This window comes from Candida metapsilosis (assembly GCF_017655625.1).
Source record: "Candida metapsilosis strain BP57 chromosome Unknown scaffold5, whole genome shotgun sequence".
Classification (NCBI taxonomy): domain Eukaryota; kingdom Fungi; phylum Ascomycota; class Pichiomycetes; order Serinales; family Debaryomycetaceae; genus Lodderomyces; species Lodderomyces metapsilosis.
In genome coordinates, this window is record NW_027138163.1 from 786,984 (window position 1) to 813,611 (window position 26,628).

The 26,628-nt window shown below is 36.9% G+C and overlaps 12 protein-coding genes across 12 annotated transcripts; 7 read left to right on the forward strand and 5 right to left on the reverse strand. All coding sequences in view use genetic code 12, as the record gives it.

Moving 5' to 3' along the window:
* Nucleotides 1-30: 30 nt before the first annotated feature.
* On the forward strand, nucleotides 31-1,647 carry I9W82_004083 (oxidoreductase; the record flags this gene model as incomplete). Its single annotated transcript, XM_067693118.1, has 1 exon — nucleotides 31-1,647. The coding sequence occupies one exon, from the start codon at nucleotides 31-33 to the stop codon at nucleotides 1,645-1,647; it is 1,617 nt and encodes a 538-aa protein (XP_067547671.1).
* A 36-nt stretch (nucleotides 1,648-1,683) lies between these two features.
* On the reverse strand, nucleotides 1,684-4,743 carry I9W82_004084 (uncharacterized protein; the record flags this gene model as incomplete). Its single annotated transcript, XM_067693119.1, has 1 exon — nucleotides 1,684-4,743. The coding sequence occupies one exon, from the start codon at nucleotides 4,741-4,743 to the stop codon at nucleotides 1,684-1,686; it is 3,060 nt and encodes a 1,019-aa protein (XP_067547672.1).
* A 196-nt stretch (nucleotides 4,744-4,939) lies between these two features.
* I9W82_004085 (palmitoyltransferase) lies at nucleotides 4,940-6,133 on the forward strand (the record flags this gene model as incomplete). Its single annotated transcript, XM_067693120.1, has 1 exon — nucleotides 4,940-6,133. The coding sequence occupies one exon, from the start codon at nucleotides 4,940-4,942 to the stop codon at nucleotides 6,131-6,133; it is 1,194 nt and encodes a 397-aa protein (XP_067547673.1).
* A 94-nt stretch (nucleotides 6,134-6,227) lies between these two features.
* On the forward strand, nucleotides 6,228-7,556 carry I9W82_004086 (uncharacterized protein; the record flags this gene model as incomplete). Its single annotated transcript, XM_067693121.1, has 1 exon — nucleotides 6,228-7,556. One exon carries the CDS (start codon nucleotides 6,228-6,230, stop codon nucleotides 7,554-7,556), a length of 1,329 nt encoding a protein of 442 aa, XP_067547674.1.
* A 966-nt stretch (nucleotides 7,557-8,522) lies between these two features.
* I9W82_004087 (uncharacterized protein) lies at nucleotides 8,523-11,171 on the forward strand (the record flags this gene model as incomplete). The annotated part of the gene is made up of 1 exon (XM_067693122.1): nucleotides 8,523-11,171. One exon carries the CDS (start codon nucleotides 8,523-8,525, stop codon nucleotides 11,169-11,171), a length of 2,649 nt encoding a protein of 882 aa, XP_067547675.1.
* A 74-nt stretch (nucleotides 11,172-11,245) lies between these two features.
* SEF2 (Sef2p) lies at nucleotides 11,246-13,375 on the reverse strand (the record flags this gene model as incomplete). Its single annotated transcript, XM_067693123.1, has 1 exon — nucleotides 11,246-13,375. One exon carries the CDS (start codon nucleotides 13,373-13,375, stop codon nucleotides 11,246-11,248), a length of 2,130 nt encoding a protein of 709 aa, XP_067547676.1.
* Nucleotides 13,376-14,897: 1,522 nt separating this feature from the next.
* On the forward strand, nucleotides 14,898-15,749 carry SNM1 (Snm1p; the record flags this gene model as incomplete). The annotated part of the gene is made up of 1 exon (XM_067693124.1): nucleotides 14,898-15,749. One exon carries the CDS (start codon nucleotides 14,898-14,900, stop codon nucleotides 15,747-15,749), a length of 852 nt encoding a protein of 283 aa, XP_067547677.1.
* A 126-nt stretch (nucleotides 15,750-15,875) lies between these two features.
* Nucleotides 15,876-17,984, reverse strand: I9W82_004090 (uncharacterized protein; the record flags this gene model as incomplete). The annotated part of the gene is made up of 1 exon (XM_067693126.1): nucleotides 15,876-17,984. One exon carries the CDS (start codon nucleotides 17,982-17,984, stop codon nucleotides 15,876-15,878), a length of 2,109 nt encoding a protein of 702 aa, XP_067547678.1.
* A 486-nt stretch (nucleotides 17,985-18,470) lies between these two features.
* Nucleotides 18,471-19,991, reverse strand: HST3 (NAD-dependent histone deacetylase; the record flags this gene model as incomplete). Its single annotated transcript, XM_067693127.1, has 1 exon — nucleotides 18,471-19,991. The coding sequence occupies one exon, from the start codon at nucleotides 19,989-19,991 to the stop codon at nucleotides 18,471-18,473; it is 1,521 nt and encodes a 506-aa protein (XP_067547679.1).
* Nucleotides 19,992-20,643: 652 nt separating this feature from the next.
* SNF1 (AMP-activated serine/threonine-protein kinase catalytic subunit) lies at nucleotides 20,644-22,671 on the reverse strand (the record flags this gene model as incomplete). The annotated part of the gene is made up of 1 exon (XM_067693128.1): nucleotides 20,644-22,671. One exon carries the CDS (start codon nucleotides 22,669-22,671, stop codon nucleotides 20,644-20,646), a length of 2,028 nt encoding a protein of 675 aa, XP_067547680.1.
* Nucleotides 22,672-24,429: 1,758 nt separating this feature from the next.
* I9W82_004093 (mRNA-binding phosphate metabolism regulator) lies at nucleotides 24,430-25,641 on the forward strand (the record flags this gene model as incomplete). The annotated part of the gene is made up of 1 exon (XM_067693129.1): nucleotides 24,430-25,641. One exon carries the CDS (start codon nucleotides 24,430-24,432, stop codon nucleotides 25,639-25,641), a length of 1,212 nt encoding a protein of 403 aa, XP_067547681.1.
* A 176-nt stretch (nucleotides 25,642-25,817) lies between these two features.
* On the forward strand, nucleotides 25,818-26,567 carry I9W82_004094 (putative monooxygenase; the record flags this gene model as incomplete). The annotated part of the gene is made up of 1 exon (XM_067693130.1): nucleotides 25,818-26,567. One exon carries the CDS (start codon nucleotides 25,818-25,820, stop codon nucleotides 26,565-26,567), a length of 750 nt encoding a protein of 249 aa, XP_067547682.1.
* Between the last annotated feature and the right edge of the window lie 61 nt (nucleotides 26,568-26,628).

A 26,628-nucleotide genomic window follows, 5' to 3' on the forward strand; every position in this document is an offset into this window, starting at 1 on the left:
TTTTCGCTTTTCTAACCAGAGTCAATGAAGATGTTGATGAACCGCCCTATACAAACTCTTCTTCTACGAAGAGGCCTATATCGTACTCAACTAAGATTCAACTCGACTAAAAGCAGTAACCAAGAGGAGAATGAGGACAACTCATCCCACGGGGTTTCCAAAAAAGATGAAGCTCAAGACATTCAACAATTCAAAATCAAGCAAACCACATCCAAATCAGCCCCAGCTCCAATGCCCTTCAATGGAGTCGAACATCTCATGAAGAAGGATAATAAGCCATACATCCCCAAATTCAAACATCAAAGAGTAACTTTTGAATACCCTGACCTTCCCAATGAAGACCAATATAATAACCTAAACAATAAACCGAAACAAATTTCTCGATGGACGAGATATATCCCCAAGATATTGACAGTGATTGGTGTTGCTTGGGCTGCATATACTGTCAAAGTTTGGTACTTGGATGACCCGGAGGAAGGCCAGGAAAGTAATGAGTTGTTAGATCCTAACGAGTTTCATAAATTTATCGTTACTCATAAGGAACAAATTGATGATGAGCATTATATAATTGAACTTAAGTCGAAATATGATCGATGGGAGTATAGTTTTGCTGCTAATCCTGATAAGAAAAGTGTTTGGAATGGAGATCACATATGGTCAGTTGAAGTGAAACAACCTGATATTAATGTTGTTCGATCATATACTCCGTTGCCCATGTATTATATGAAGTCGGAATATACAAGATCTGGAGAAAAGAAGCCGCTTTTGAAAATCTTGAATCCGGAAGTTGATGATTTAGACAAGAATGGAACAATGTGTCTCTATGTGAAACGATACAAGCAAGGTGAAGTGTCACGATACATTACTGATCGGAAAATTGGTGATGAGTTGGAATTGAGAGGTCCTTCAATTGAGTACAAGTTCCCATACCATCCATTAAACAAAATCCATCAACGTCCTATATTCAAAGACTTGCCATCTAAAGTCGAGCCTGATAATTTGATTGAGTCGATCAAAAGAGATCTGAAATTACCTGATGTTGATAATTTGGATTTCTATGCAGCTGGAACTGGTATTGCTCCCATATTGCAAGTGTTGTTTTCGAAAAATCCATACTTGGGACATGTCAATATCCACTACTCGGCTCAAAAACCAGGTGAAATTGGAATCTTACTGAGATTTTTGCTCTTTTTGAATAAACTTGATCGTATAAGTATCCATTACCATTTTGACAGTGAACCCAAAACAATCTTATCAGGAAAAGATATCCCACCGCCAGCTAAATCCAATTTTTACACACCAAAGAAATTAGAGGAAGCTACGTCGACACTTTCACCCGATGAAGCATTAAATGTAAGAATGCAAATAATGCAACAGAATGATGAAGACACAATGAAGCTGGAAAAAGTCAAGAAATTGATTCAATCGGCAAGTGAACGTGGTGAGAGGTATGAAACTGGGTTGGAACAAGCAATGGCAACTGCAAAGAAACCGAAATCTCCTGCGGCGTTGGCCATTGTTTGTGGACCTGATGGATATATCGAGTATGTATGTGGACCTAAAGATTTGGTACATAAGACGCAAGGACCAATTACTGGGTTACTAGGGGAGAAAAAATGGGATAACTCCAATGTATATAAACTATAGACCGATTTGTGCATAGATAGCAATGCAATGTATATCTTATTCCTCTTCAACTATACCGAGCTTCTTACTGAAATGGTACAAGACTCGCTGTGAGTCTCTATATTGTGAACACAAATCAATCACCTCCTTCAACAAATCTCGCTTAACCAATCCACAAATCTTGGGTTCCCAGTCCTTCACTTTATCACTGTCAACATCAAGATCAATGGGTCCAAGCAACTCATCACAAACTTCATACAATTTCGCTTTATATCCCAACTCACAAATTCGTTGCACATACATTTTAAAATACCGATGGAAATCCTTATCTTCACCCAAAATTTCACAACACAAGATTCGATTCTCTAAATGACTTAATGAGATTGTATTTTCCAAACTTTCAAAACCTTCCTTCATGATCATATTTTTGGAAATCTTATTGTATAACTTACCTCTACCGGATCGAGATTTACGAATGATTTCTTCATTGGTCTTTTGTTCCAATAATTGAATTATTGATTCTTCTTCTTCTTTGAACATATTGAATGATTGTGGAGCGTTGGGTTTGGTATTTTCGGCACTGTCCCAATAATGAGAGCCAAACGCCCACCACGATTCTGTAATAGTTTGCCAGATCCCGAGATCTTTATTATACAAGTACCCAGACCCATTGGAACAAGTAACTAATGGAATACCCAGAGATGTGATTGCACACAATGTTAAAAACTCCGATTTCGTTAACCCAGATTCTTGTAATTTGGAACCTAGTTCCAAGAGTGGTGCAATTGAAGTTTTCAATTCAATTTTGCCAACTTCTATATTCCAAACATACATTTCTCCAATACAAGTCACTGCCATTAGATATTTCCCCTGTCCTTCCAAGAATGAAATTGGTGCACCAAGTACAAGTGGTGGTAGTAATCGTTTACCGGAAATGTGCAGATACGTCAACACTTCTCCATCGGCAGTAGCCACGGCCCAGAATTTCAAACCTTCACAAGCCAAATGAATGAATTTCGGAACGAAATCACACCATATTTCCTTCTCTCTTTTAAAATAAGTTACTCGTGATGGTCTTCCTTCGTTGCCGGATCCATTCCTAATGTCCAATGTGAAATATTCATCACCTAATTTGTGACTATTCAATTGAAATCCAAGTCGTACTTTGGGAGCAGGTAAGCGCACTTTAGCAAATGAGATATTGGGGTTTAAGATTACAGAACCGATGAATTTGACAGGTTCCATTTCGCGCTTAACTTTTTTTGTAGCGTCATTAACTCCATTTGCATGATGATGCTCTTCAGAATGAGCTCGTTTGGAGCGACTGAATTCTTCGGAGACTGAATACGATGGAGGGTCAAACTCCATTATGGTTTTGGCTCTGTCGAGGACCTTTGGTTGGGTTTGAGTTGGTTTAACGTTGTTGTTGGATGTGTTGGCACTATTGTTTGAAATTAGCATTGGTTGAATTCTTCTTTTTCCATCTTTTGTGGTAACTTTTTGTTTCGCAAGATTAGGTTGAGGTTGAGGTTGAGGTTGAGGTTGAGGTTGGGTTTGTGGTTGAATTTGAACTGGTGCTTTTGGTTTTGCTTCAGGTTGAGTTTGTGGTTCAGATACTGGCGGGTTGGACACTTTGACAGTATCAGCCAACCTGGGTGATGCTTTACCTGCAGTCTTTCTCTCAGGGGATGTAACAGTGTCCTCTGTAGGCGGGGCAGGTGCAATTACCTGTGGCGCAATTGGTCCCTTCGCTTCCACGCTTTCCTTCTCTACAATAGTACCGACCTTTTCTGATCCACCAGCATCATCTTTGGCTCGCTTGTCCCGCTGTTCTATTCTCTTGATTGTGGACCCAATATTTGCCGTCGCCACAGTAGCAGTCGCTTGGTCGATATATTCAATAGGTTGTAACGTTTTCCTATTACCTGACACTTGTTCAAACTCATATCTGTAATTTAGTGGCTTCATTTGCTTGACCAAGTTGGCTTTTAAATTTGTAAACTCATTTTTTGGTGCTGCATAGCCCAACTCATGAGGATAGAAGCGAAGAACACCCAAGTTTCCCTTTGATGTGCAAAACAAAATGCTACTGTTTCCTGTCCAAACAAGATCATATATTTGAGCATCAACAACGTGTTTGAGGATTGTGATTGGTGAAGATTTCGACGTGTTCCAAATTGCAATTGTTCCATCTGATCCACCAGTTGCAATGATATTATAGAAATTGTTTAACTCACCAGAAGTTTCCGAGTATAAGTATTGATTGAATTTAGTTACCTCACAGGTTAAATCATGACCTACTAAACTTGCTGTCGTGGTCCAATTTTTAGTACATGAAAGTAAGGATATGAGTAATGTCTGATTCTTGTTGGCAGTGGGGACAGCGATCATCTCACCATCAGGAGACCATGATATTCTTTTGTACCTGACACTCAATGGGGTTTTGCTGAATAGTCTAGATATCTTATTAATCAATCGAAACTTGTATAATTTGGTATGGGAATCGTACTCGTATTGGAATACTGTAATTTGAGTATCATCTCCAATGCTGACAAGGTAGTTCGTAACACCATTGAAAGCAATACTCCTTTGAACTACCAAGTTGTCAGACGCCGGTGAAATCAATTCCTGATATGTGTTACGGTGAAGATCAAATAGACACAACTTCCCATCATTTGAACTCCATGCAACCAACTTCCCATCTCGTGAAACGGACACATCGACAAGTGGTTTCAACTCAGACTGCTGTTGCTCATTAAATGGAAAAATTTGCTTACTGCTTACCCTTGCATCAAACCCAATTTCATAAAGATATATATGCCCCGTTGAAGTAGATGATATAAATCGGTTATACGAACTAGGAACCCATCTAAGATTATTGACTAATGATTCTGGACATTTGATTTGCTGAAGAGGCCTAAGATGTTGAATCTTCGCTCGCGTTTGTTCGGTATCAGCTTCCTTCTCAAAACTTGATGCATCAACTAGTTGGGCTACGTTCCATAAGCTTACCGTGTTGTCTTTACCTCCGGTGACTAAAACTGTACTATCATCACTAACTGTCATACAATGTATTTCACCATTGTGAAGTACCTGTGGTAATAGTAGGAACTTCATGGATTCGATCTCTGTAATGGTTGGTATTGTGAGTGACCTCTGAAGCAGAACCTGTTTGTTGATGTTTCCCATCTTTTTTACGCGTGAAGAATTGTTTGGTAGCATAGCCATCTACCAAGAGCAACTAGGAGGATAGAGGGTACTGAGGACACAGAACAAGAAGGTAGGTCATAAAGCCAATGAGTAACATAAGACGATGACTAATGACACTTTATTTAAACTTAGAATGTACGCAGTACCCCTAGGGATCATTTTGGGACTTGCGTACTTGAATTTTGCATTGAATTATTCATTAGGATACCAAGAAATATATACCCACCATTCGCATGGAGTTGCAATAACACTATGGTGCTTATCAGGATTCTTCCAATTAGTGCTTTTTATCTACTGGGCGATGATATTGTATAATGGTCCTGGAAAGTCACCACAATTCCCACTTTTTGATATTTACCAACAAGGCGACAAGAATCTACTACCATTACCTGATTTATTCTTTTGTGATGAATTTGGGTTCCCATTTTATGACTCAAAATCACAATCTTTACGAATTGAGAGATCTTTTTATTCCAAATATGTTGGATACAACGTGTTGAAGTTTGATCATTTCTGCCTTTGGATTGGCAGTAGCATTGGGTTAACAAACTATTTGTTCTTTATGAAATTTTGCATTTGGTTTTGGTGTTTCTTTGTCATTATGTTGGTCTATGTTAGTCGGTATACTAGACTGTCAATTAATAGGGGAGAGATCAATCATAATTTTATTTTGTTGTATATAATGAGTGGGTTTTGGATCATATGTATTAGTGCACTTTTCATATCGCATGTGCTGTACGTCTGTCGCGATGTGACGACCTTGGATGTGATTTCTAAGAAGCAAAAGGCAAGGTATGAACGATGGAAGAGTCGACAGAAAAAGGGCAGTGATGAAGAAACTGGTGGGCTGCATGTAAATTGCTTAGCACCAAAGAAACCAAGAAAGGAAAATGGTAAACGGTATGTTAGCGTGTCAAGAGATAACGTTAGACTAGTTGTTGAATTTGACGTGGGGGATTATCCGTTCCATATGGGATGGAAAAAGAATTGGATCAACCTTGTGCTTAATGGAAATAGGACCCAGGGTCGAAGTGAACACTATTACACCACTACTAGATTTCTAGAGGCTATAGTTGTTTTGCTTATACCGTTTGCTGAAATCCCATTTGAGTTACGTCGAAGAAGATCTGCTGCTGATTTGGAGAGGATACCTTCGGGTATAGAAAGAACAATTGCAGAGTTTAATTATTATTCAAATGAAGTCAGTCCCGAGTTTTTGAAAATGATTGAGGACAAGATTGACAAGAAGGAGTGTTATATTCCTAGCTACTTTGCATCAAGAGATGGTCCAAAATAAGATTAATTTTGAATAGCTTGTGTAGATGTGTTTTGTATTATATTTTTGCGCGGCAAAAGAACTGTAAAGAATCACTCATCTCATCATTCAAGCGATGGACTTTGTTGGAGAAATAGTAGAACACGAGGTTGAGCCACCCACTGAACCAACTCCATTCGATGCAAGTAATGGATTTCCTGATCCTCACAAGGTAAAGAAAGTTTCGCGATGGAAGCTAAAACAACAACCGAAAGAAAAAGAGGTGATTGCTTCTACATTGCCACCATCTCATGATGAATCTACAACAGAGCTGCTTACTGAAGCCGAGAAGATTGATAAAGAGAATAGAGAAAAAATGGCCAAGATGTCGGAAAGTGAAATTTTGCAGGAAAGGCAGGAGCTTTTGAACCAACTAGATCCAAAAATTGTGCAAGGATTATTAAACAGGAAAACCAAGAATAAGCAGGAAGGCAATCAAAAGAAGGAGCAAGACACACACAGTCACGACCATGATCATCATCATGAACATGCAGAGGGATATAATGGATGGATTGGTGGATTTAAAACGCCAAAGGGAGTGACTGATTTATCTCAATTGGAGAAGGAAGAAGTGGACAAAATATTAGGTTTGGAATCTGAACGTAAAGTAAGATTTGATGATGATAAGGTTGAGAGAATTGAGTACCATGAGTCAGCTGATAAAGCTGATGGCAATGTCATTGAAAAAGATCTAGATTCAGATGCAATTGCTCCTGAAGGTTACCAATTGAATCAAGATGATGATGAAGATATGCATGAGAATAATGGCTCCACTGTACATTTTACCAAGCCCAATCAAGATGACTTGGACTTGGATGATCCTGACTTTTTCGACAAGTTGCATGAAAAGTATTTCCCAGATTTACCCAAAGAAACTGAAAAGTTATCATGGATGACGAAACCAATGCCAAAACAAGTTTCAACTACTTATGAAAGTATATCAGACATGAGATTTGACTTTAATGGGAACTTGGTACAGATCAATATAGATGAAGAAAAGAGTGATTCGCAACAAGGGATACCGACATACCTCGGTCTACATCATCATTCAGATAATCCACATATGGCAGGGTACACTTTAAGTGAGTTGGTTCATTTATCTCGATCTGTAGTTCCTGGTCAACGTTGTATTAGTATACAAACATTAGGAAGAATACTACACAAGTTGGGCAAACATGAGTTGGGAATTATTCCAATTTCAGATGAAAGTGATACAAATCAAGATGTAAAAGAAATGGTTGAGATGTTTGAAAAAATGATGTGGGATTTGATCGATGAGTTGCGTATTGTTGAAAGCATTACGGAAGCTGCTGATGAGAAATATACCAAGAATTTATCGGTACGTAACTATGCTATTGAAGCATTGTATCTTATCAAAACTGCAAAGGGTGGTCAGAAGGAGTAGCTACAAGAAGATACAGTTATGAATGTTCATAGTCATAGTTTGAAGTAGTTTATCGAGAATGAAATGTGCACAAGTTAATATCGCAAAAGGGATGTAGGGTTCGTTGAACTAAGCTTAGTTCCTCCTCTACCCCTCTTCTCTCGAATTCAGATCAACCCAAACTTGACCGAAATGAGTCAAGTAATCAAATCTCCATCGCCCTTAATGCATAAATGGAACAATCAACCCAGTCAGAACGACCAAGAGGAAAAATCCCAAAGCCCTCAGGAACGACGAAAGATATCAAAAACTTGAAACCATCATTTCGTTAAACGCCAAAATTCAGGAATGAGGAAGTGAATTGATAGGCAGAGAATATCTCAATCTCAAGCAAAAATGATCAAAAACTGACCAAACGTACTTGGACTTCAATATCATATCTGAAACAACCTCATCCGCCAATCCTTTCAAAACGAAAGTGACTGGAACGTTAGAGTATCGGTCAATTCAGATTTGCCATATCTTTCAAATCCCCCATATTACAATTGAACTCTGATTTACTTCATATGAAGTGCTTATGGATAAATTTTTGTGCTGATCTAATGATTTTCAATTTACGCATATTGACACATTGAACCGATGGATCCAAAAGGATTGAGGCTTTACTCGTATCGGACAACTTAAGTTTATGCGAATTAGTTAGGGTGATGAGGTCTACATATCTTGTGAAAGGTTGAATGATCTGTGTATTGATATGGTATATATATGTAGACTTGTGGTTGTAGTGTTGGTGAAAGAATTTTCAAGAGAGTCTTTTTGTATGAGATGCAATTTTAAAGTGTCATTGTACCACGTGATTATCACATGATTAATATCACGTGAATATTTCCTCTTCAATTTTGTCAACGAAAGAAATTCAACACAGCTAGAAGACAAATTGCATTCCTTGAAGAATTCACTCAATACTCCATTATACAAGTCACAAGGATGCGGAGTCTACAGTTCTTGTCTCAATCTTCACTATTGATCAACCTTGTTCTCCTTTCAAATTATGTTTATGCAGTGTTAATTGATAAAGCATTCTCTTCATCAGAATCAATCAACTATCTTTATCAAACCCCAATTGATAATTTACACATTTTGAGCAATGATATATTAGTAGCTCAAAATTCCGCTAAGGAATTGATTGGAATTGATGTGTTGAAGAGCAATTCGCTTCAATGGAAATTGAATCTGGATATAAGTAAAGATTATCAATTTGTTTTCACAAATGATAAATTATTTGGATGGAAGTTGAATGAGGCGGAAATTATTGAAATTGATTCGAATGGAAGTATTGATTTTGTTGATACTGGTGTTGGGATTTCTCATTTGTATGAATGCAAATACGGTGGTGTGTTGGTCTTGACTAATGATCATGATTTGATTTACATTGATCAGCACAAGTCAACTCATCATATCCATTCAAAGGTTGCAGACTTTGTCGTTGATTGTCATGATGGTCACATCTACTTCATCATTGACAGTGCGTTATTAATTAAGCTTTCTGTTAAAGGTGAAAAGTTATTTGAAAAAGAAGTATCATTAGGTTCAATCAAGGAGTTCAAGTCAGGTATAGCCATAACCAAAAACGATCAAATCTTCAAACTTGATCATCGTGCCAAGTCTTTCAAAAGAATAGACAATGATGAGTTTGACAATTTGAGTGTCATTGATTCAAGTTATTTATATTCTACATCTCCACAAGATATCAAATTGATCAACATTGACAAAAAGGCCAAGCAAGTGTATAAAATCAAAACTTCATCACTGGTACAGGACTTTTCAACTCCATTGCAACATTTATTAATTGTTAGTGATGACACGTTACGTCAAGTTTATGATTTAACTGATTTCTTGTATACTCATGATACGAAAAGCATCAAGAAATTTCAATTCAGATTAGACAGAGCTTATCCTTATCAGTTGATTGCAACCACGCCAAATCTTCAATTAGGATACGTTGCCATTGATGAGAACCTTGAAGGAGAAGTGTTTAGTTTATTTGACGGAACCAAGTTTAAATCAATCAAGCCAACCAAGCCACAATTCTCCGCAGATAAAGGAATATACATCATGATTGATGCGCCAGAGTCCGATAAAATCAAATCTGAAGTTTACAATCTCGCTAAAGAATCTAATAATGCATTGATCTTCACCAATTGGTTGCATCGTGTTGTTAGACATTTGAATGAGTTGGGTAAATATATCGTTGACTACAGACACTGGTTTGATTCTGAAGACGTTTCGATGGATGTGTTTAACAAGTTGATTGTGTTTTTTGATTCAAATCAACATAAAGTCGTTGCTATAAATTCATATGATGGTGAAGTTGCTTGGGAATCGTTCCCCATTGGATTAGGAAGTGAATTTATCACATTGAAACAACTTGATAATAAAGATGGACAAGGTGAAATTGTTGTTGTGTTTGGTTCTGAGGTTTATAAACTTTATTCTCATAATGGTTCAGTTGCTCAAGTTTCAAACAATGATGACAATTATACTGATGTTGTTCCAGTTGATACATTTTACGCATTAGAAAATGGTCATGGGTTTAAATTACCTCGTGCAGGTACAAACAACGGCGTTAAGAGCTTGTACTTTGCCAAAACGGTCAACAATAACGAAATCAATGGACATGTCATTGCACCGGGAGCATCAAGTTCAATTCAAACTTGGACTTATAATTTCAATGAACCTATTGTCGCTCAATCTCGAATCAATTCCCAGGACTCGCAAATATCAACCATTGGTATCCCCAAATCTGACAAATCGGTCTTGTACAAGTACCTCAATCGAAATTTGATTTCAGTATTGACAATGGAAGATGAATTGAAATTGTACCTACTTGATGGAATCTCCGGTGAACTTTTGTACCACCAGCTGCATAATAAACGGGAGATTATCGATCCTAATTCAATCAATTTGGTAATTGATGATAACTGGATCGTTTACACATACTTTACAAAACAACCAAGACTTGAACAACGCATCAATGTAATTGACTTATTCACAGGAACGAACAAGACCAGCAGCAGTGTCAACGGAGTCACCAAAATCGGTCAAGTTTATACCGAATCATTCATTTACCCGGAACGTATCCTCGACTTGTCTTCAACTCAATCCAAGCATGGTATAACTTTGAAATCGATAATTGCCTATACTGAACTGGGCAATCTTGTGGAAATACCGAAATTTATCTTGAATTCAAGACGGCCGCAACATGAAATGAAACCAGTTGAGTATCAGGATGATTTCAGATTGGCACCATATGAACCAGTTGTGCCAAAGAATAATTACCAAACGATTAATCACAAGTATCAACTATGGTCAAACAGACAAAGCAGCAACGATGGCTCTTCCATCTTGATCAAGCCTACTGATTATGAAAGTACGGTAGTTGTATGTTTTGTCAATGATAAAGTGCGCTATTGTTCATTATTGCAACCTAGTTTATCATTTGATTTGTTGAATGCCAATTTTGAGAAATTGAAATTGGTGGGTACGATTGTTGTGTTGTTTGTGGTGTTTATTGTTAGTAAGCCGTATGTTGCGAACAAGAAGTTGAAGTCGCAATGGTTAAATTATAAGAAATAAGGAAAGCAGAGAAAGGAGGGGATGTGTATACTTTGTATATCTGATATATATTAGTTTATAAAAAGGTGGATATCCTAATTCAAGATTGATTCATTGCATTTCAAATACTCAATCAATTGATTATTGTAGACTCCAATTGAATTCCATTCTTGTACACTCAACAGTCTAGTCACCTTGTCTTTGCCATCTTTGGTATGTTCATGTTGATAAATTAACCAAATCATTTCATATTGTAAACTAGAAACCAAATAATTCTTCATCTTTGAAATCAAAAAGAATGAACTGGGTTGTACATCACTTTCTTCTGCTGTCATAACTTGACCAATTATAAATTCTCTAGGCAACTGATTAAATAATTCAATAATCCTGTGTAACTTGGTATTCACAAATTGCCAATCTTTAAACTTAAACACAGTGGAATAAAGTTTATTAAAACAAGTGTTGATGGTTTTATATTCCTCCACGCTGTTCAATATTGGTGATTTGTAAATTCGTAATAATGTCAACAATGCCAATTCAATGGGGAATTTATAAAAAATTGGCAATTCCAAATAATTTGGTTGTTGTGATTCAATCAATTGCATAATTTCCAAACAGCATGACACTAATTTGTTGATGTAGATTTTGTATTCTTGTAATGTAATGTCTGACTTGGATAATGAGTAGATAAACAATTGTAATTTGGAATATGCAATTGACATTTGAATTAAATTGGACAAGTCAGCAGAAATCGAATTGTCAAGACCCGTTGTCTCTTTTTGCAACCCAGTCAAGGTCTTTTTCAAATCCTCAATGATTATTTCAAACATGTTGAAGTTGATCAATTTTGTCGTATTGATTTGATTAGGCAACAACTTCATAGTCATGTGATCTTCACCATATTCTAAGGAGTCACCAATTAATGCATTCATATTTTCATTCAATTTCAGTTGAATCATGGATATCTTCAAAAGACAATTGATGTAATGATCATTACTTGATTTGGATACAATTAATGAATCATGAATATCGATATTAGAAGCCTTGTTTAAAATGTAATCTTGATTAAACCCATTATAGTTATTATTTGATAATCCTAAATTGATTAACCAATAATTGGAATTGATATTGACAAATTTATAAATTCGTTCTCTGATTCGATTGTTTAGATTAACTTCTTGTGATAAATTGATTTTGGTCTTGTGACTGAACTCCGATATGAATTCCAATTTATGTAATCCAAATTGGTATGATAATGACTTCATTAAACTTATGAATTTAATACTTAAATTGTCCGCTATTTTAGTATGTTGATGATTGGGTAATGGCCAAGTAGTCAATATTAATAATGATGAAATAATGTATACTGATCTGGGAGTATTGAACCAACATTTATCAACCACAAGTGATTTGACATGTTCAGATAGGATTCTATAGTTGTTGGCTTTATCGTGTTGGTTTAAGTGGGAAGTTAATACAATACACCAAAAGGTTAATTCATTTTCTTTATGAAATTCAATCAAATTCACTGATTGAAAGAATTCATCTGGAAAAATGGGTAGGTATTTGTTAAAGTTTCGTTCGTAATTTGTGAAATAGAATTGTACTTGTTTATGGGAGATGGATATTGGTTTAGCATTGGTGTTGATTTTGATTGTAAATTGGGAATTATCAAGTGAATTCGGGCTGTCATTGTCTGTTTGCGGCAGTAGGTCAATTGTAGATTCTGGAGACGTGTAAGGAGTGTTTAAACAAGATTGAATAGCGGAAACAGGTGGAGTGTAAGATCTTTTGGTAGAAAGCAGCTGTGGTTGTGACTGCGGCTGTGGCTGCGACTGCGACTGTACTTGTTTCTGCTGCTGCTGGTTTTGACATTGTACGCCAGCTTCCTTCTCAATACGTTTCCCTCTTTCAATCAACAACTCAACAAGATCATTCCTTCGTTGTATCAAGTCAGTCATGAGTGATTTTAAATCACTAACTTCACAGGATAATCGTTCAACAATATCCAATGTTTTGACCCTACCAGTAGGTTTATTAAGTATTTCCAAGTTGCAGTTGACGTTATTCTTGAAGCAGTGAGTACATGGGTTTGGATTAGTTTGGAAAGCATCACATTTAGTCTTGTGTTGTCGACATCGAGTACAAGTTTTGAGTATCTTGTCAGTTTTGGATCGTTGTTTGGGTATTATTAGTTTAAGACGATTCTGGGATTGTAGTGACATGATCATGTTGTATAATAGCTTAGATACGTTTTTTAGTGTGTATGTGTATTCCAAGTGTGTTGCAAATACTTTCCTAGGTTACTCGTGGCGGATGTATATGATGTGTATTGGTGGTTTTATTGATAAGTTCTGTTTAGTTTAGAGTATATGTTTTATATCTGGAAAGAAGGTGGTTTTGTTTATCATATATAGGTTTGGTATATGTCTTGTTATGTTGTGTATTGTTAGTAATCACACTTATGTTTGATTTGATTGGTTGGTTTTAAATCTCACAAAAGTAAACAGTTGAAATATTCCGAACATCGCATACTCAATATACCACATGACTCCTTCTCTACAATACTTATTGTTATTACTGTGCATATGTAATACCCTTATACAGCCAATTAAAACTACCTCATTACATACTTATTAAAGAGATAGTATAACTACTATACCCAAAAACAATCTCTGTCTTTCTTTTAAGGTGATGTTTTGATTTGTCAATACAAAACGTAATACCCCGATATCACCAGTCTTGCAGCAGACACAAGAAAAAAAAAAGTAATATCAGTAGCAAACACCTGTTTAGATCTATAAACATTAGTCTTGAACAGGATTGTGGGCTAAGATTGGAATAACGGCTGAAAGTATCGATGCGTAATTTTCATTGGTCGTGAAAGTTTTTGCACCCATGAAGAAACAATCGCCCTTAGGCTCAACACAGAAAGCCGTAGTAGTAGATTATATTCAGTTTTGTAATAGTTTAAACCGGCGGAATAGAAACCTTATGTAATCCAAAATTTGTTTCAACTTTGTTATCTCTTCTTTCTTCGCATATGTCTCAATTTTGTCTGACCTATCAAATCGTATTTCCATACTTCGGCCTTTTTTGTGTATTCATTTATTTTTTTTTGTAAACACGGCATATAACCCATAGACCAATAATACAACTCATATTTAGTAAAAAAACTCACCTGAGTTTTGTCTCTTTGTGTTGCTTCTACGATAAGCTCACACAAACGAAGGTAGTAACTATCTTTGATTATATCGGAATTATCAATTTTTTATCATTATCCAATCACAACGGTCAAATTTATAAGATGTGAAGCCAGTCTTCAGTATATGATACTTGCCACGATTTTGGAAACAGCTAATGCATTAGTTGTGGAGGACATGTGTTATGAGACATTAGAGTCGAAATATCCTATCCTTCTAGTTTCTCTTTGGCGTCACTTCAGTATTTTCAAATTTTTGCAACAATTCTTCAGCAAAATTGTGACGAATAGTATTTGATTCCATATATCCCAAAAGAGGTTCCAATAAGCATAGGTTAGACCCGTAGTAGAAGAGATGCATATCTTAAAATTTGAAAAAGAGTGATTGTAGGTGTCGAAATGCTTCCTTTACTAAATGAACTACTGTAACATCGCCATCTCTATGTCGCGATACTAGCGCTCAATGGGAAAGAGACAAAAGAATTTGCGACACTGAAAAAGGAAGGATCATCATACAAAGGGCACTTTCTTCCACAACAGTTTCAATGTCGAAGAGTTCGAAACTGAAATCAAACTCAACGTCACATGCTCTAGACGCCAATCAACTACGCTCACGTCACTTATACAATCTAATCCATGCTACATCCACATCACCATTGAACAAGTTATACTCACTACAATTTGATAAAGTTAACAACATCAATGGAATAACTACGGGAACCACAACTACAACCACTAATAACAACACCCCCAAGACCCCCCAGTCATCGAATTCTTCGTTGCTTAGTCACAAAATATGTAATGCTTGTGGTGTGCTACTTATACCGGGTCTTAATGTGTCTATACGAATCAAATATGGGAACGGCAAGAATAAGAAGAACAAGAAAGGCAAAAAGAGCAAAGGAACTATCTCGGATGAAGGAAAAGCTGAAGGTGTATCAGATAGGAGGCAAGTCACGAGCAATAGATATACTAGGAAACTAAGGTTTAAATGCTTAGGTTGTGGTGACAAGACTTATGAATCGTTGCTTGATGGTAGTGAAAAACAACAACAACTACAGAAACACAGTAACACGGCAGCAGAGCCTTCATCATCAACTGATACAGTGAAAGATCCTCCATTGGCCCAGGAACCAAACTCAAAGTTGGAGTCAACTTCTGTATCCACTTCCACGGCGACATCCACACCCACAGACGCAGCTTTGCTGCCACAGCCAACATCAGAGCAATCGCCTCAAGCTAACAACAAGAACAAATCAGCTAAACAACGAGCTAAAAAGAGAAAAGCAGAATTGAATTTATTGACAAGTTTAAAACAACGTAAAACTACACAATCATCATCACCAGCATCATCATCGAAGTTAGATTCGTTAAACTTATCGGACTTTTTAAAGTGAAGACCACATAGCTGCTACATAGAGTAACCATTTTCATTAACCTAGCAAGAAATGCAACCTAGTTATCCCCTATATGTATATACCGCTATTCTATTATTACTTCCCCTTTCCCTTTTTTTGCTTCTTTTATGTCAACAATGAAGCTAGATGTGATTGTTGAGGTGCTGGACGATCAATATCTTTATAAGTTTCACGCACCACATACCTTATCCATCTTCTTCGTCTATATATTTCTCCATCATAAAGATCACTCAATTGATCTATTCTATGATGGTCACCACCCTCTTCTTCATCATTACCTCTACCTCTTCTACCATTATCGTTATCATTAGTATCATTAGTTTCATTTCCCTCGTCGCCAACTCTAATCTCCTCATTATCAACAGTGATACCATGTATAGTCACATCATAAGCCCACTTCTCGTCATCATCAATAACAACCAAATCCTGAATAAAATTAGCTTGGACCCATTGAGCAACATCATAGTCTACAGTCCATTTACTCAGCGAGATGTATTTGTAACCTTGTGGGGGTTTCACTAGGGTGATTGAGTCAGTTTTGGAAGTGAGGGGAATGAGGAAATTGTGTTCGTGGCCTATTCCACTGCTACTGCTTGTCCTTGCGCCTCGCGTGGAAGCAGCAGCGCCTGTGGCAGCGGCTGCAGTTGCAACGGTAGCTTCATTTGAGCTGGATTCCTGATGATGATGTTCCAAATCATCCAAAATTGCACTACCACTAGTTAAACTAGAATTATACTGAGTTTGAGCAATCTCCTGATTAAGTTGTCGAATCTGATGATTATACTTCCTTATACCATCATTCAACGAATAAAACTCCAGTGTAAACCCCACCATTTCCCAAATCTTTGTCTCTTGATTCAACTTTTGTAATTCATAAACTTCAACCAATTTGCCAAACTTGTACTCACTTTCCTGATTATTATTCAGTTGTAAATCCATTTGTAAATTTTCATCAACTAAAATTGAAGTTAGTCTATCTTCAATCTTGTTTACTCGATTTTGAATATTTAATCTTGTATCTTCTTCATATACCCAAGATAACAACTTACATCGTTGATTAGGATGCATCAAGATTATAAATACCCAAAGCAAAACCACCCACCATAGCTTAATAACCCATACATGATTCATAATAAACCCCACAATCAAATCAAACCAAAGTAAATGAGCACCAACAACAACCAAACAACTCAAGGCAATAAATGAACTCACCAGTTCATTTTTAAAATACAAGTAATCGGCAAATAACCAAGTTTGGAAATCAAAAATGCGACTCTGTAAAGTCATGAAATTTTGCGTATCGGTTAAATTCATGAAAAATTCTTTACTAAATAATGCAACAGGTTTTGGTACCTTGGCCAATTCTAAAGCTTGATCCAGTGGAGTTGGATTCACTTCGAGATACTCTTGATTGAAACTGGTATCCTGTGGGTAAATCATCAAATAATGAGGAATTAGGGTATTGAAAAGTAAGAGCAACCACGGCAAACAAATAAACAACACCGGTTTCAAAATCATATGGGTTATTAGCAAAGTAATTCCAATAGTATAATATGGATCCATCCAATTGACATATTTCAAGACATAATTGAAGAAAATATAAATATCGGAATTACGTTGATGTAGATTATTGGAGTTTTTCTGCATCAATGCAAAACTCAAAGGTGGTCGTAAACTTGCCATCAATTGACGATCTTGCAACATCTTGTTGGTTTGATCGTCATAGATTTCATTGGGTATAATCATTGAAATGGCCTTTTCCATCAACTTATCGGCATAGTAGTTTTGACTGGTGGCGGATACATTGGCAGTACTTGCAGCAGCTGCGGAAGCTGTAGAAGCAGCAGCCTCAGCAGCACCAGTAGCACCAGTACCAGAAGTAGAACCGGTACCTCCAGAGGCATCAGCAGTCCTACCGGATGAGCTTGTTGCATTGGTACCAGTGGTGGATGAAGTGGCATTGGCCTTGGCTTTGGACGTTGCTAAACTATCGCCATCGGCATTTGCACCAGCCTCTCTATTATCTTTCCAAAATGAACTAAAATCTAAATCCAACGATCGACGTTTCTTTCGCGATGACAAAGACGTTGATGATTCTGAGCCCAGTTGTCCTTGACCCAGTTTCGTATTACCACCATTGCCACTGCTACTACTAGCTTTTGTTTCATCATCTAATGATAGTATATTCCCTAGTAAATTCGTTACCGATTCCATTCTAAATATGGAGTTTGTAGAAGGTGATCGATGTTGTAACTGTTTTGGTTCCAATTGATTCGTTTTACTGGGTTGTTTTGATCTAGTTGTAGATGTATTCAATAGCAAAGTCTCAGTCTCCTTCGTCTTTTTCCTGCTCTTTTTAATTGAAAGAGCCTTCGTGGTGAAGATGGTGTAAGCTTAATTGACTGAGGTGGGAATTGTAGACTGGCTGTATGTGTGGACAGGTAATGTTCCAGTGGGTGTCAGTTGTAAGGTTTTCGTGTGTCTGTGTGACTGTCTACGAATGACTTGCTTTTAAGCTTTTTTTTTAGCAACTGCAAAAAAATACGTCAATACAAAACAGGCATTGACCAAGGCACAAGCGAAGATAGAGCAGGCTACAAATGATACTGTTTCTGACGTAAGAGCAATCTGCTCTTTTACTTGAGATTGATTCTTATAATAATACATAAAAGAAGGGTACGTTTTTGATTTACTTTTGTTTTACTTTCGTATTTTGTTTAGTTGCAGCTGTGAATACAACTTCAACGGTATCGACTCATCAAATGAACAAGGTGGTGTCATGTACGAAGTGGCAGATTCAGACGAGCTCGCGTTAGTGGAAGATTTATCATTTCTTGTTCGTTTTAACTTCCTTCCAGCTTCTCCATCCGCATTCTTCTCTATCTTCACTTTTGGCTCTCTCTTTAAAGATGGTTGCTTCTTTTCTTGCTTTTGCTGCGAGGTAGACCTTTTCCTCTTCTTGGTTGGGGTATCTGGTGGTGTTAAAATCTCATTTACTTCTTTCTTGATTCGTACTGGGGATGTAGATGTAGACGAGCACAACTCAGCTGACCCAGATTCAACTTTAATTTCAACACTCTTGTACTCCTGCTTCACCTTGATTTCATCTTCCTTCTTAACAATCAATTTATATGCATCACTAGGCAAAGGAATCTCTTCATGAGCTTTATTCTTCAACTTCTTTGAATCCAATTGTTCTTGAGTCAAAAACAAATCAGGAATTTCCGCTTTCAAAATACGGATAAATTGGTCACAATCACACAAGATTTCATAATCAATATACTGATGCCACATTTTACTCAAACTTGTCTTGTTTATAAACAAAACTTTACCTCCTCGTTCATGAATCTGTTTACTTAAACTCTTGACCAATTTCTTCACACCATCAACTTTCAATGATGTGCCCATAATGATTAATAAATCAGGCTTACTCTTCAAATCATTGGTTAAACCTTGACTGAGAATTTCCGATTGTCGATGATTTTCTCCATATAATACAATATCTGGTCTTAGCAACCCTATATGACCTGTCATTCTTTTCCCCAGGTATAATCTTTCTTGGTATTTGGTGTAACAGTTTTTGCATTCTGGATTTATACCTTGGTTAAACATATCTTTGTACTCATTGTTCCATTCAAATTCAGCAAAACAGTTGGTGCAGGACAATTTGTGCAAGTTTCCATGAAGTTGAACAACATCCAAGCTATTCCAAAACTGGCGAAACTTTCCACCAGAGCCACTTCCATTAGCACTATTGTTTGAAGTTTGTCCCTTTTCAAAATCCAGTTGATTTATTCCCAAATTAAGATCCACATTCTGTTCCAACGAATCAATATTTTGCGTATAACATCTCAACAACTTCCCCTTATCTTTTAAATGCTTTAAAAACTTATGTGACTCAGTAGGTTTAGCCAATAAACTATAATGATACAATCGTTCCATAAATGTACAAAAAATCTCCAATGACGTTTCATCACGAAATAAATTAATATCAAACAAATCTTGTCCTCGTACAATTTGTTTTGGATACTTGTGTTTAATCATATTGTATAATCCATTTTCGGATCGGAAATCGGGTATTCCTGCATTACACAGAATTCCAGCTCCTGTGATTACGGTGGTTTTCTTGGATTTGGAAATGTAGCGAATGGCTTCATTTAGCTTTATGGAATTGTCGGCGGATATTTTGTTGGTGCCGTTGTCGAGGTTTATGGAATGCATTGTAGTTGCGACTGTGAGGGGTGCGAGTGTGTGGGGTATCAATTAAAAACGTGTCACTCCCTTGTTGAGTAGCAAGACGAGAAAGCAGTGTGTAGCAATATGACCTGGTGTTTATGTTGTGTGTGTCTTTTCCGTTTGCTCTTGTCCAATCAGCAGTGGTTGCTAAAATTTAAAGTTGCCTGATTTGGAGTGTTCAAAGAAAAAGTAAAATTGAAACTCTTTCTCTTTCTCTTATGAGTCTCAGTCTATCACAGTTAAAGGAGTGTAACAAGTAGGATAAGTTCAAGTATGTTGACTCTCTGTCCCAAGAAGAAAGGAATATGTACTTTGTTCAGTTGTTTCCTTCTTCTTCTTGTTCTTTTTTTTTTTTAGTGACGATGATGATTATAAGTCTGTCTCTCTCTCTCTCTCTCTCCAAAGTGTGTATGAGTGTGTGGGTTTGTGTTTAATTATATATATCCTGTATATAAGTTGAATAGAATTTAACTCAATTGGGAACAAATCAAAACAGAAGAACATAATATAAGGACACAAACCACAAAAGAGTTAATAAGGAGAAAGGAAGAAGAAGAAGAGATCACTAAAACACGAATTCATTTACCATAACGAAAAAAAGAGAAACACCTATTATTATTAAACACAGTGTATAAGCTTATGCACTTTGACTATTAACTGCCAATTCCATAATTAATCTAGTAGCCAAATGTAAAAATGGATAAGCTGAAAAACTACCAACTTCATCCAAATCTTGATGTCTATGAGGATCTTTAGCTGTAGAATCAGTTGCCCCCTTTTTCTCTCCTTCTACTTCTTCAGGCAATTCCCATCCATCAAATTTGAAATCAACCAAATAGTTATTTGGCTCCAATTGAAATAATTGGATTTGCATCTTCATCAAATTAGGAGTCTTTACGTCTTCTTCAGTATTGACATCATACTTCCAGCGAACACGTATCGTCCATAACTCTTCTTCTGTAGGTTTAGCCCACTCTGCACCTAAATTCTGCAACGCACGATAAATTTCACCCATTACATCCAAAGGGTATGATCTTGATCTTATACCGAAATGCCATCTAGTCTTGGACTTCTTTGTTGGTGTTGGTTGATATTGCAGTTGTGGCAGTTGTTGTTCACTCATAAATGCTCGATGGATCGAGGGTAAACTTGTTGGTAATATGGCAATTGTTGAGTTTGGAAGTTGTGATAAATCAGGCACACCAGCCAATGTTTGATAGGTTAAGGATTGTTGGACACCTGGTGCTGAACTAGTAGCTGGGTGCGATGGATAAGTAGCAGTGCCTGAAGCTCCACTATTATCAACATCACTACTACTGCCTGCAGATGTACCAGTAGATCCCGCAACACCATTGTTGTTATTATATCCACCTAAACTTGAAGTTGGCGGAGGTGATGAGCACAAAAAACTATCAACGTTATCCAGTTTTGACTTTCTCAAATCTTTAACTAATGAACGATTCTCCTTCATTAATAAATAAGCATCCAAAATTTCATTCTTTTGCAGTTGAGGTGATGAATGTTTATTGCATTTTTCAATGATGTTTATAATTTCATCACGATCGTATCCCATAGTTGTATTCAATGCTTTAATCACATCTTCATCAATATCAATCTTCTTGTGTTTACTCTTGGACAAATCTGGTGGTAACAAGTAATCAGCCATGCCTTGTTTAAACCATTCATCCTCCATAATCTCATGAATAGTTATTCTATTCAAAGGATTAACAACCAACATTCTAGTCAAAATGTGCTTAGCACCAGGACTCAAATAACTAGGCAATGTATAAACACCATTGCTAATCTTCTTAAACAATGCAGGAATAAATTCATCATCAAATGGTAACCTTCCACACAACATCACATACAAGATAACCCCAGCTGACCAAACGTCAACTTCAGGTCCAGCATACAATTTACCAGATATAACTTCAGGTGCAGCATAATTGGGAGATCCACAACTAGTCTTGAGGAAATTACCATCAGTCATAATATTACTCAACCCAAAATCAGCAATCTTGACATTCAACTGATCATCCAATAACAAATTCTCTGGTTTCAAATCTCGATGGACAATCTTGTGCCTATGACAATATTCAACAGCAGCGATAATTTGTTGGAAAAAGCGTCTAGCTTCGTCTTCAGGCATTTTACCACGTTGAACAATATAATCAAACAATTCTTTACCTGCATATTCAATAACCATAATAATGTCATCTTTTGATTTAATGACATCGTAAAGCTTGATAATGTGTGGATGTCTTAATAATCGTAAATAAGAAATTTCACGTTCAATACGTCCTTGCATATCTGATTTAGCCAATGTTTTACGATTAATGATTTTTAAAGCAACTTTTTGACCAGTGACTGTATGTTGGGCTAATTTTACTTTACCAAATGAACCTTCACCAAGGGTTTTAAGTACTTGGTATTTACCAATATAGTTGGCAGTGTTTGCATTTTGATCCTTGTGGTGATGGTGTCCATGGTGGTGATGATGATGGTGGTGTTGTTCCTGTTGCTGTTGTTGTTGTTGTTGTTGTTGTTGCTGTCCACTGTATTGGGGTTGTGGTTGTTGAATGGGCTGCTGTTGTTGTTGCTGTTGGGGTGGCTGTTGTTGCTGAGTCAGTGGTTGATCCACTTGCATATCATTAGACTCAGACATCTCCTTTTTCACTAACAATAAGCTATGAGTATACTCTTTCTGATATGAGAATAGGACTGTGTGGTGTGTGCAAGTCGGGGTGAAACTAAAAGATTTTCGGAGAGATTATTCTGTTCTTTTGTTGAGTCTCTGCGTGGTGTGTGTTTAAACTGAGTGACTAATTTTCAAAATCAGTGTCGTATAAAAGACACTTACGACATTAAAGTCTTTTGCAACTTGTGGGAGGGGTAAAAGATCTGCTCCTTTAAAGCAGTTTGAGGATTGTAGAATCTTGACGTAATTGGGTCATGAAAATTATTAAAGCTCTATCTGCAATAGCTTGGACTGGGAGGATAAAGTGGTAGTGACTGTACTATTTGAAATACTTTACTCAAACAGAAACAAGAGTCAAATTAAGTACACTCCGCAAAAGAAGCTAACATCGGGGAAGCTATTTGTTTTTGTAGATGGTTTCAGAGACATAATACAAGTATAGTGACATGTGAGTTTTGATTTACATTAACATATTTATAACACCTGAGTAACAAATCTTCAAATTCAAAATCAAAGTCCAAATAAATCACCATATCATCAAAATATCTACAAGGATAACCACAGTATTGTTTCGTCTACTTTGATATGTAACTCTTTGGTGGCGAACTTGCCTACTTCTGATCAAGACTCGCAGTACTTGTGTTGTTATAAAGAGGTTTTTTTTTTTTAATTTGATCAGAAAGTAAAAATGACAAAATTCTAACTTCCATCTAGTTGTATATTCCATCTTAAAGATATGGATTTACATCCCTATATGATAGATATACCTCTAGAAGGAAACTTTTTCCCACACTCAAGAATATAACAATCAAAGTAGTGTATGAGGATGCATCATTTAACATGATGTATTGCTCTTTTCTCTCTTATCAGTAGTATACATGATTAGTTACGAGTACATGACCCTATGTTTTTTCTCCTTAGTATACTATCCTCGAGCTAAGTACGCTTTGAGTAAACCGATAAATGTCTGATGTGTTTGTGTGATACGTCAACAACAACAACAATAACAACAACAACAACAACAACAATAACAACAACAACAACAACAAAATTAATTGTCTGTCTTCCCCACTTTCTCTTTGTTCAACATCCACATAAATACACGTAATAACAACAAACACTAGATTCTCTCATGTGTATACGACAAAGTGTGTATCAAGATACAAACTTCTACACAAGCAGACATACACTATACTCCTTATTTCTCTCTTCTTCACTTATGATAATGTGATTATTCCTTTCTTTCTTCTCCCTCTCTATTGATTACACACCCCTTTCACCCCCTTAACCCAACTCAAACATCATTAACCAAGACATAGAGGAAAGAAGAGAAGAGAAGAGAAGAGAAAATCAACACCTGATCCATTCAGTGTTCACCTTCCCCGCAAGTGGTTTTGGAGAAAAGCAAAAACATCAACACTTTGCAACCAACTTTACAACCAAACCAACACAAGAAAACATAAACAAACACCACAATAGTAACATACAAACACACACACACACACACACACACACACACACACACACACACACACGGTGGTTAGTTTATCACATTTACTCCACTTTTTACTACCACACTCCAACTGTACGTTTGTTTCAGTATTGTTTGCATCTCAAGGCAGCTCCGAGAAAGTGGGTGATAGCATCCAGGTTTATAAAATCATTCGCAAATAACCAAACTTTTGTCCACAGACTTGTTAGTTGTTAACTTCTCCTCCCAGCCCTATGTCAATTACATCTACACAATTCCAATCCAAATCTGATAGCTTTTTAAGTACTGATGATCAAGGAAGAGACAACCAGTTCTACGACTCCACTACCAACAACCGCATTATAGCTACGACAGCTGCTACTGACATTACCGACGGCTGCATCCATCACGATGAAGATTACAACTTAAACTTGTTTACTCCCTCAATGGAAGAGTTTAGTATGCATGCATCAATGTACACTCCAGCAAATAGCCCATGTAATTACCCCGAACAAGAAAACGTTCGGGATCAAAGTCACTTGCCGAGCTTATACTGTACCCCAAGATCCATTGTTACAATACAGTCAATTGAGTCCACTATTTATAACGCTCCAATTGCTACGAAACCAAATATTTGGTCGAGTGGGTACTCATTAGCTAGCACAAATGAGCAAAGAGATGTCGCTAACCAGGAGATGCAGTTGCAGCTAGAACATGACAATTTGCAAAGGCAGCTCCAGTTACAGCTTGAGGCGCAACAGGAGCAACACCAACGACAATTACAAAAACAGCAACAACTTGACTTGTTTACTCAGAAATACTACAGATATGCCTCGAGGAGTAAATTGGGTACTACGAATCAACCAAGTGACAAGGAATCAGAGGCTCACAGCTTTCATCAAGTTAAATCACCTGCAATTGAAGTTGCTACTACCTTTGTTCCTGCTAGATACACACAACCACCTTGCTTAACTTTCAGAACGTATAGCGGCTCTATCTTCACCGTACCATCAAAATCGAGATTTTTTGTTATTAAATCATACAATATCATTGATGTGAATGCATCTTTTGAACACAAAATATGGACTTCGACCGAACTAGGCAACAAGAGATTAGACAAGGCCTTTTATGAATTACAGTCCACAAACAACCCCAATTTGGATGGCAAGATTTTCCTCTTCTTTCTGGTCAACTCACTGGGTAAATTTTGTGGAGTATCTGAAATGAAGTCAAGTATTGATTACAACAAGACAAGTGATATTTGGTGCGAGCAAACTAGATGGAAAGGTATTTTCCCCGTGGAATGGCTATTGATTAAAGATGTTCCCAACAAGTTTTTCCAACATTTAAAAGTTCCTAGTAATGAATTTAAACCGGTGACAAACTCAAGAGATACACAGGAAATTCCATTTGATATTGGTATCTCAATGCTTAAAATAATCAGTTCCTTTAGAAGTAATGATTAAATAAACCCCTTCCTTGCTAGGTATATCATGTCTCAATTGTAGATTAAACACTTCTTAGTTTTCGCAGCCAATTTTTCTTATTGGTTCAAGGGTCTAGATCTCTGCGTGGAAAAAAAAGTTCAAAAAAAAACAAAAGTCACCTGTTTTCAACTCAATTGCTACAAACGAGTATCACTATGCTTACCCGACGTGCTGTACAGGTAGCCAGTATAAGGCGCCTATCAACTAGTTCCACCTTACTCAATCAAAAACCTCCTCCTTCTTCACCCAAAGAAAAGAAGAACTACACCAAAGATGATATAAAATACGGCCCACTCTCACAGGCCCAACAAGCATACCTTGACCGTGTCATCAGAGTAGACCAAGCTGGTGAACTTGGAGCCAATTACATCTACAAAGGCCAATACCTTATTCTCGCCAACAAATACCCCCATTTAAAACCGGTGTTGAAACATATGTGGGAACAGGAAATTCATCATCATAATACATTCAACAATTTACAAACACAACGCCGTGTGCGTCCTTCGATTTTGACTCCGCTTTGGAAATTGGGAGCGTTGGGAATGGGTATGGGAACTGCATTAATTAGCAAGGAGGCGGCTATGGCGTGTACTGTTGCGGTTGAGACTGTTATTGGTGGCCATTATAATCAACAGTTGAGAGTATTGACGAATCAATATGGTGTCAAATTGGAGGATAAGGTTACTGGTGAAGCTATTGATAAGCTGGATGTAAGTAAGACGTTGCAAGCTAGTGACGAGTTGCAAGGATTGAAGAATCAAATTAGTCAGTTTAGAGATGATGAGTTGGAACATTTGGATACTGCGATTGAACATGATGCGAAGAAGGCGGTGCCTTATATTTTGTTGACTGAGGGGATTAAGTTGATTTGTAGAGGCGCTATTTGGACTGCTGAGCGTGTGTAAGTAGTAACGAAGTAGTCTTTGTATTTAATGAATGGAGATGAGTTCTATTTATGATGAAATC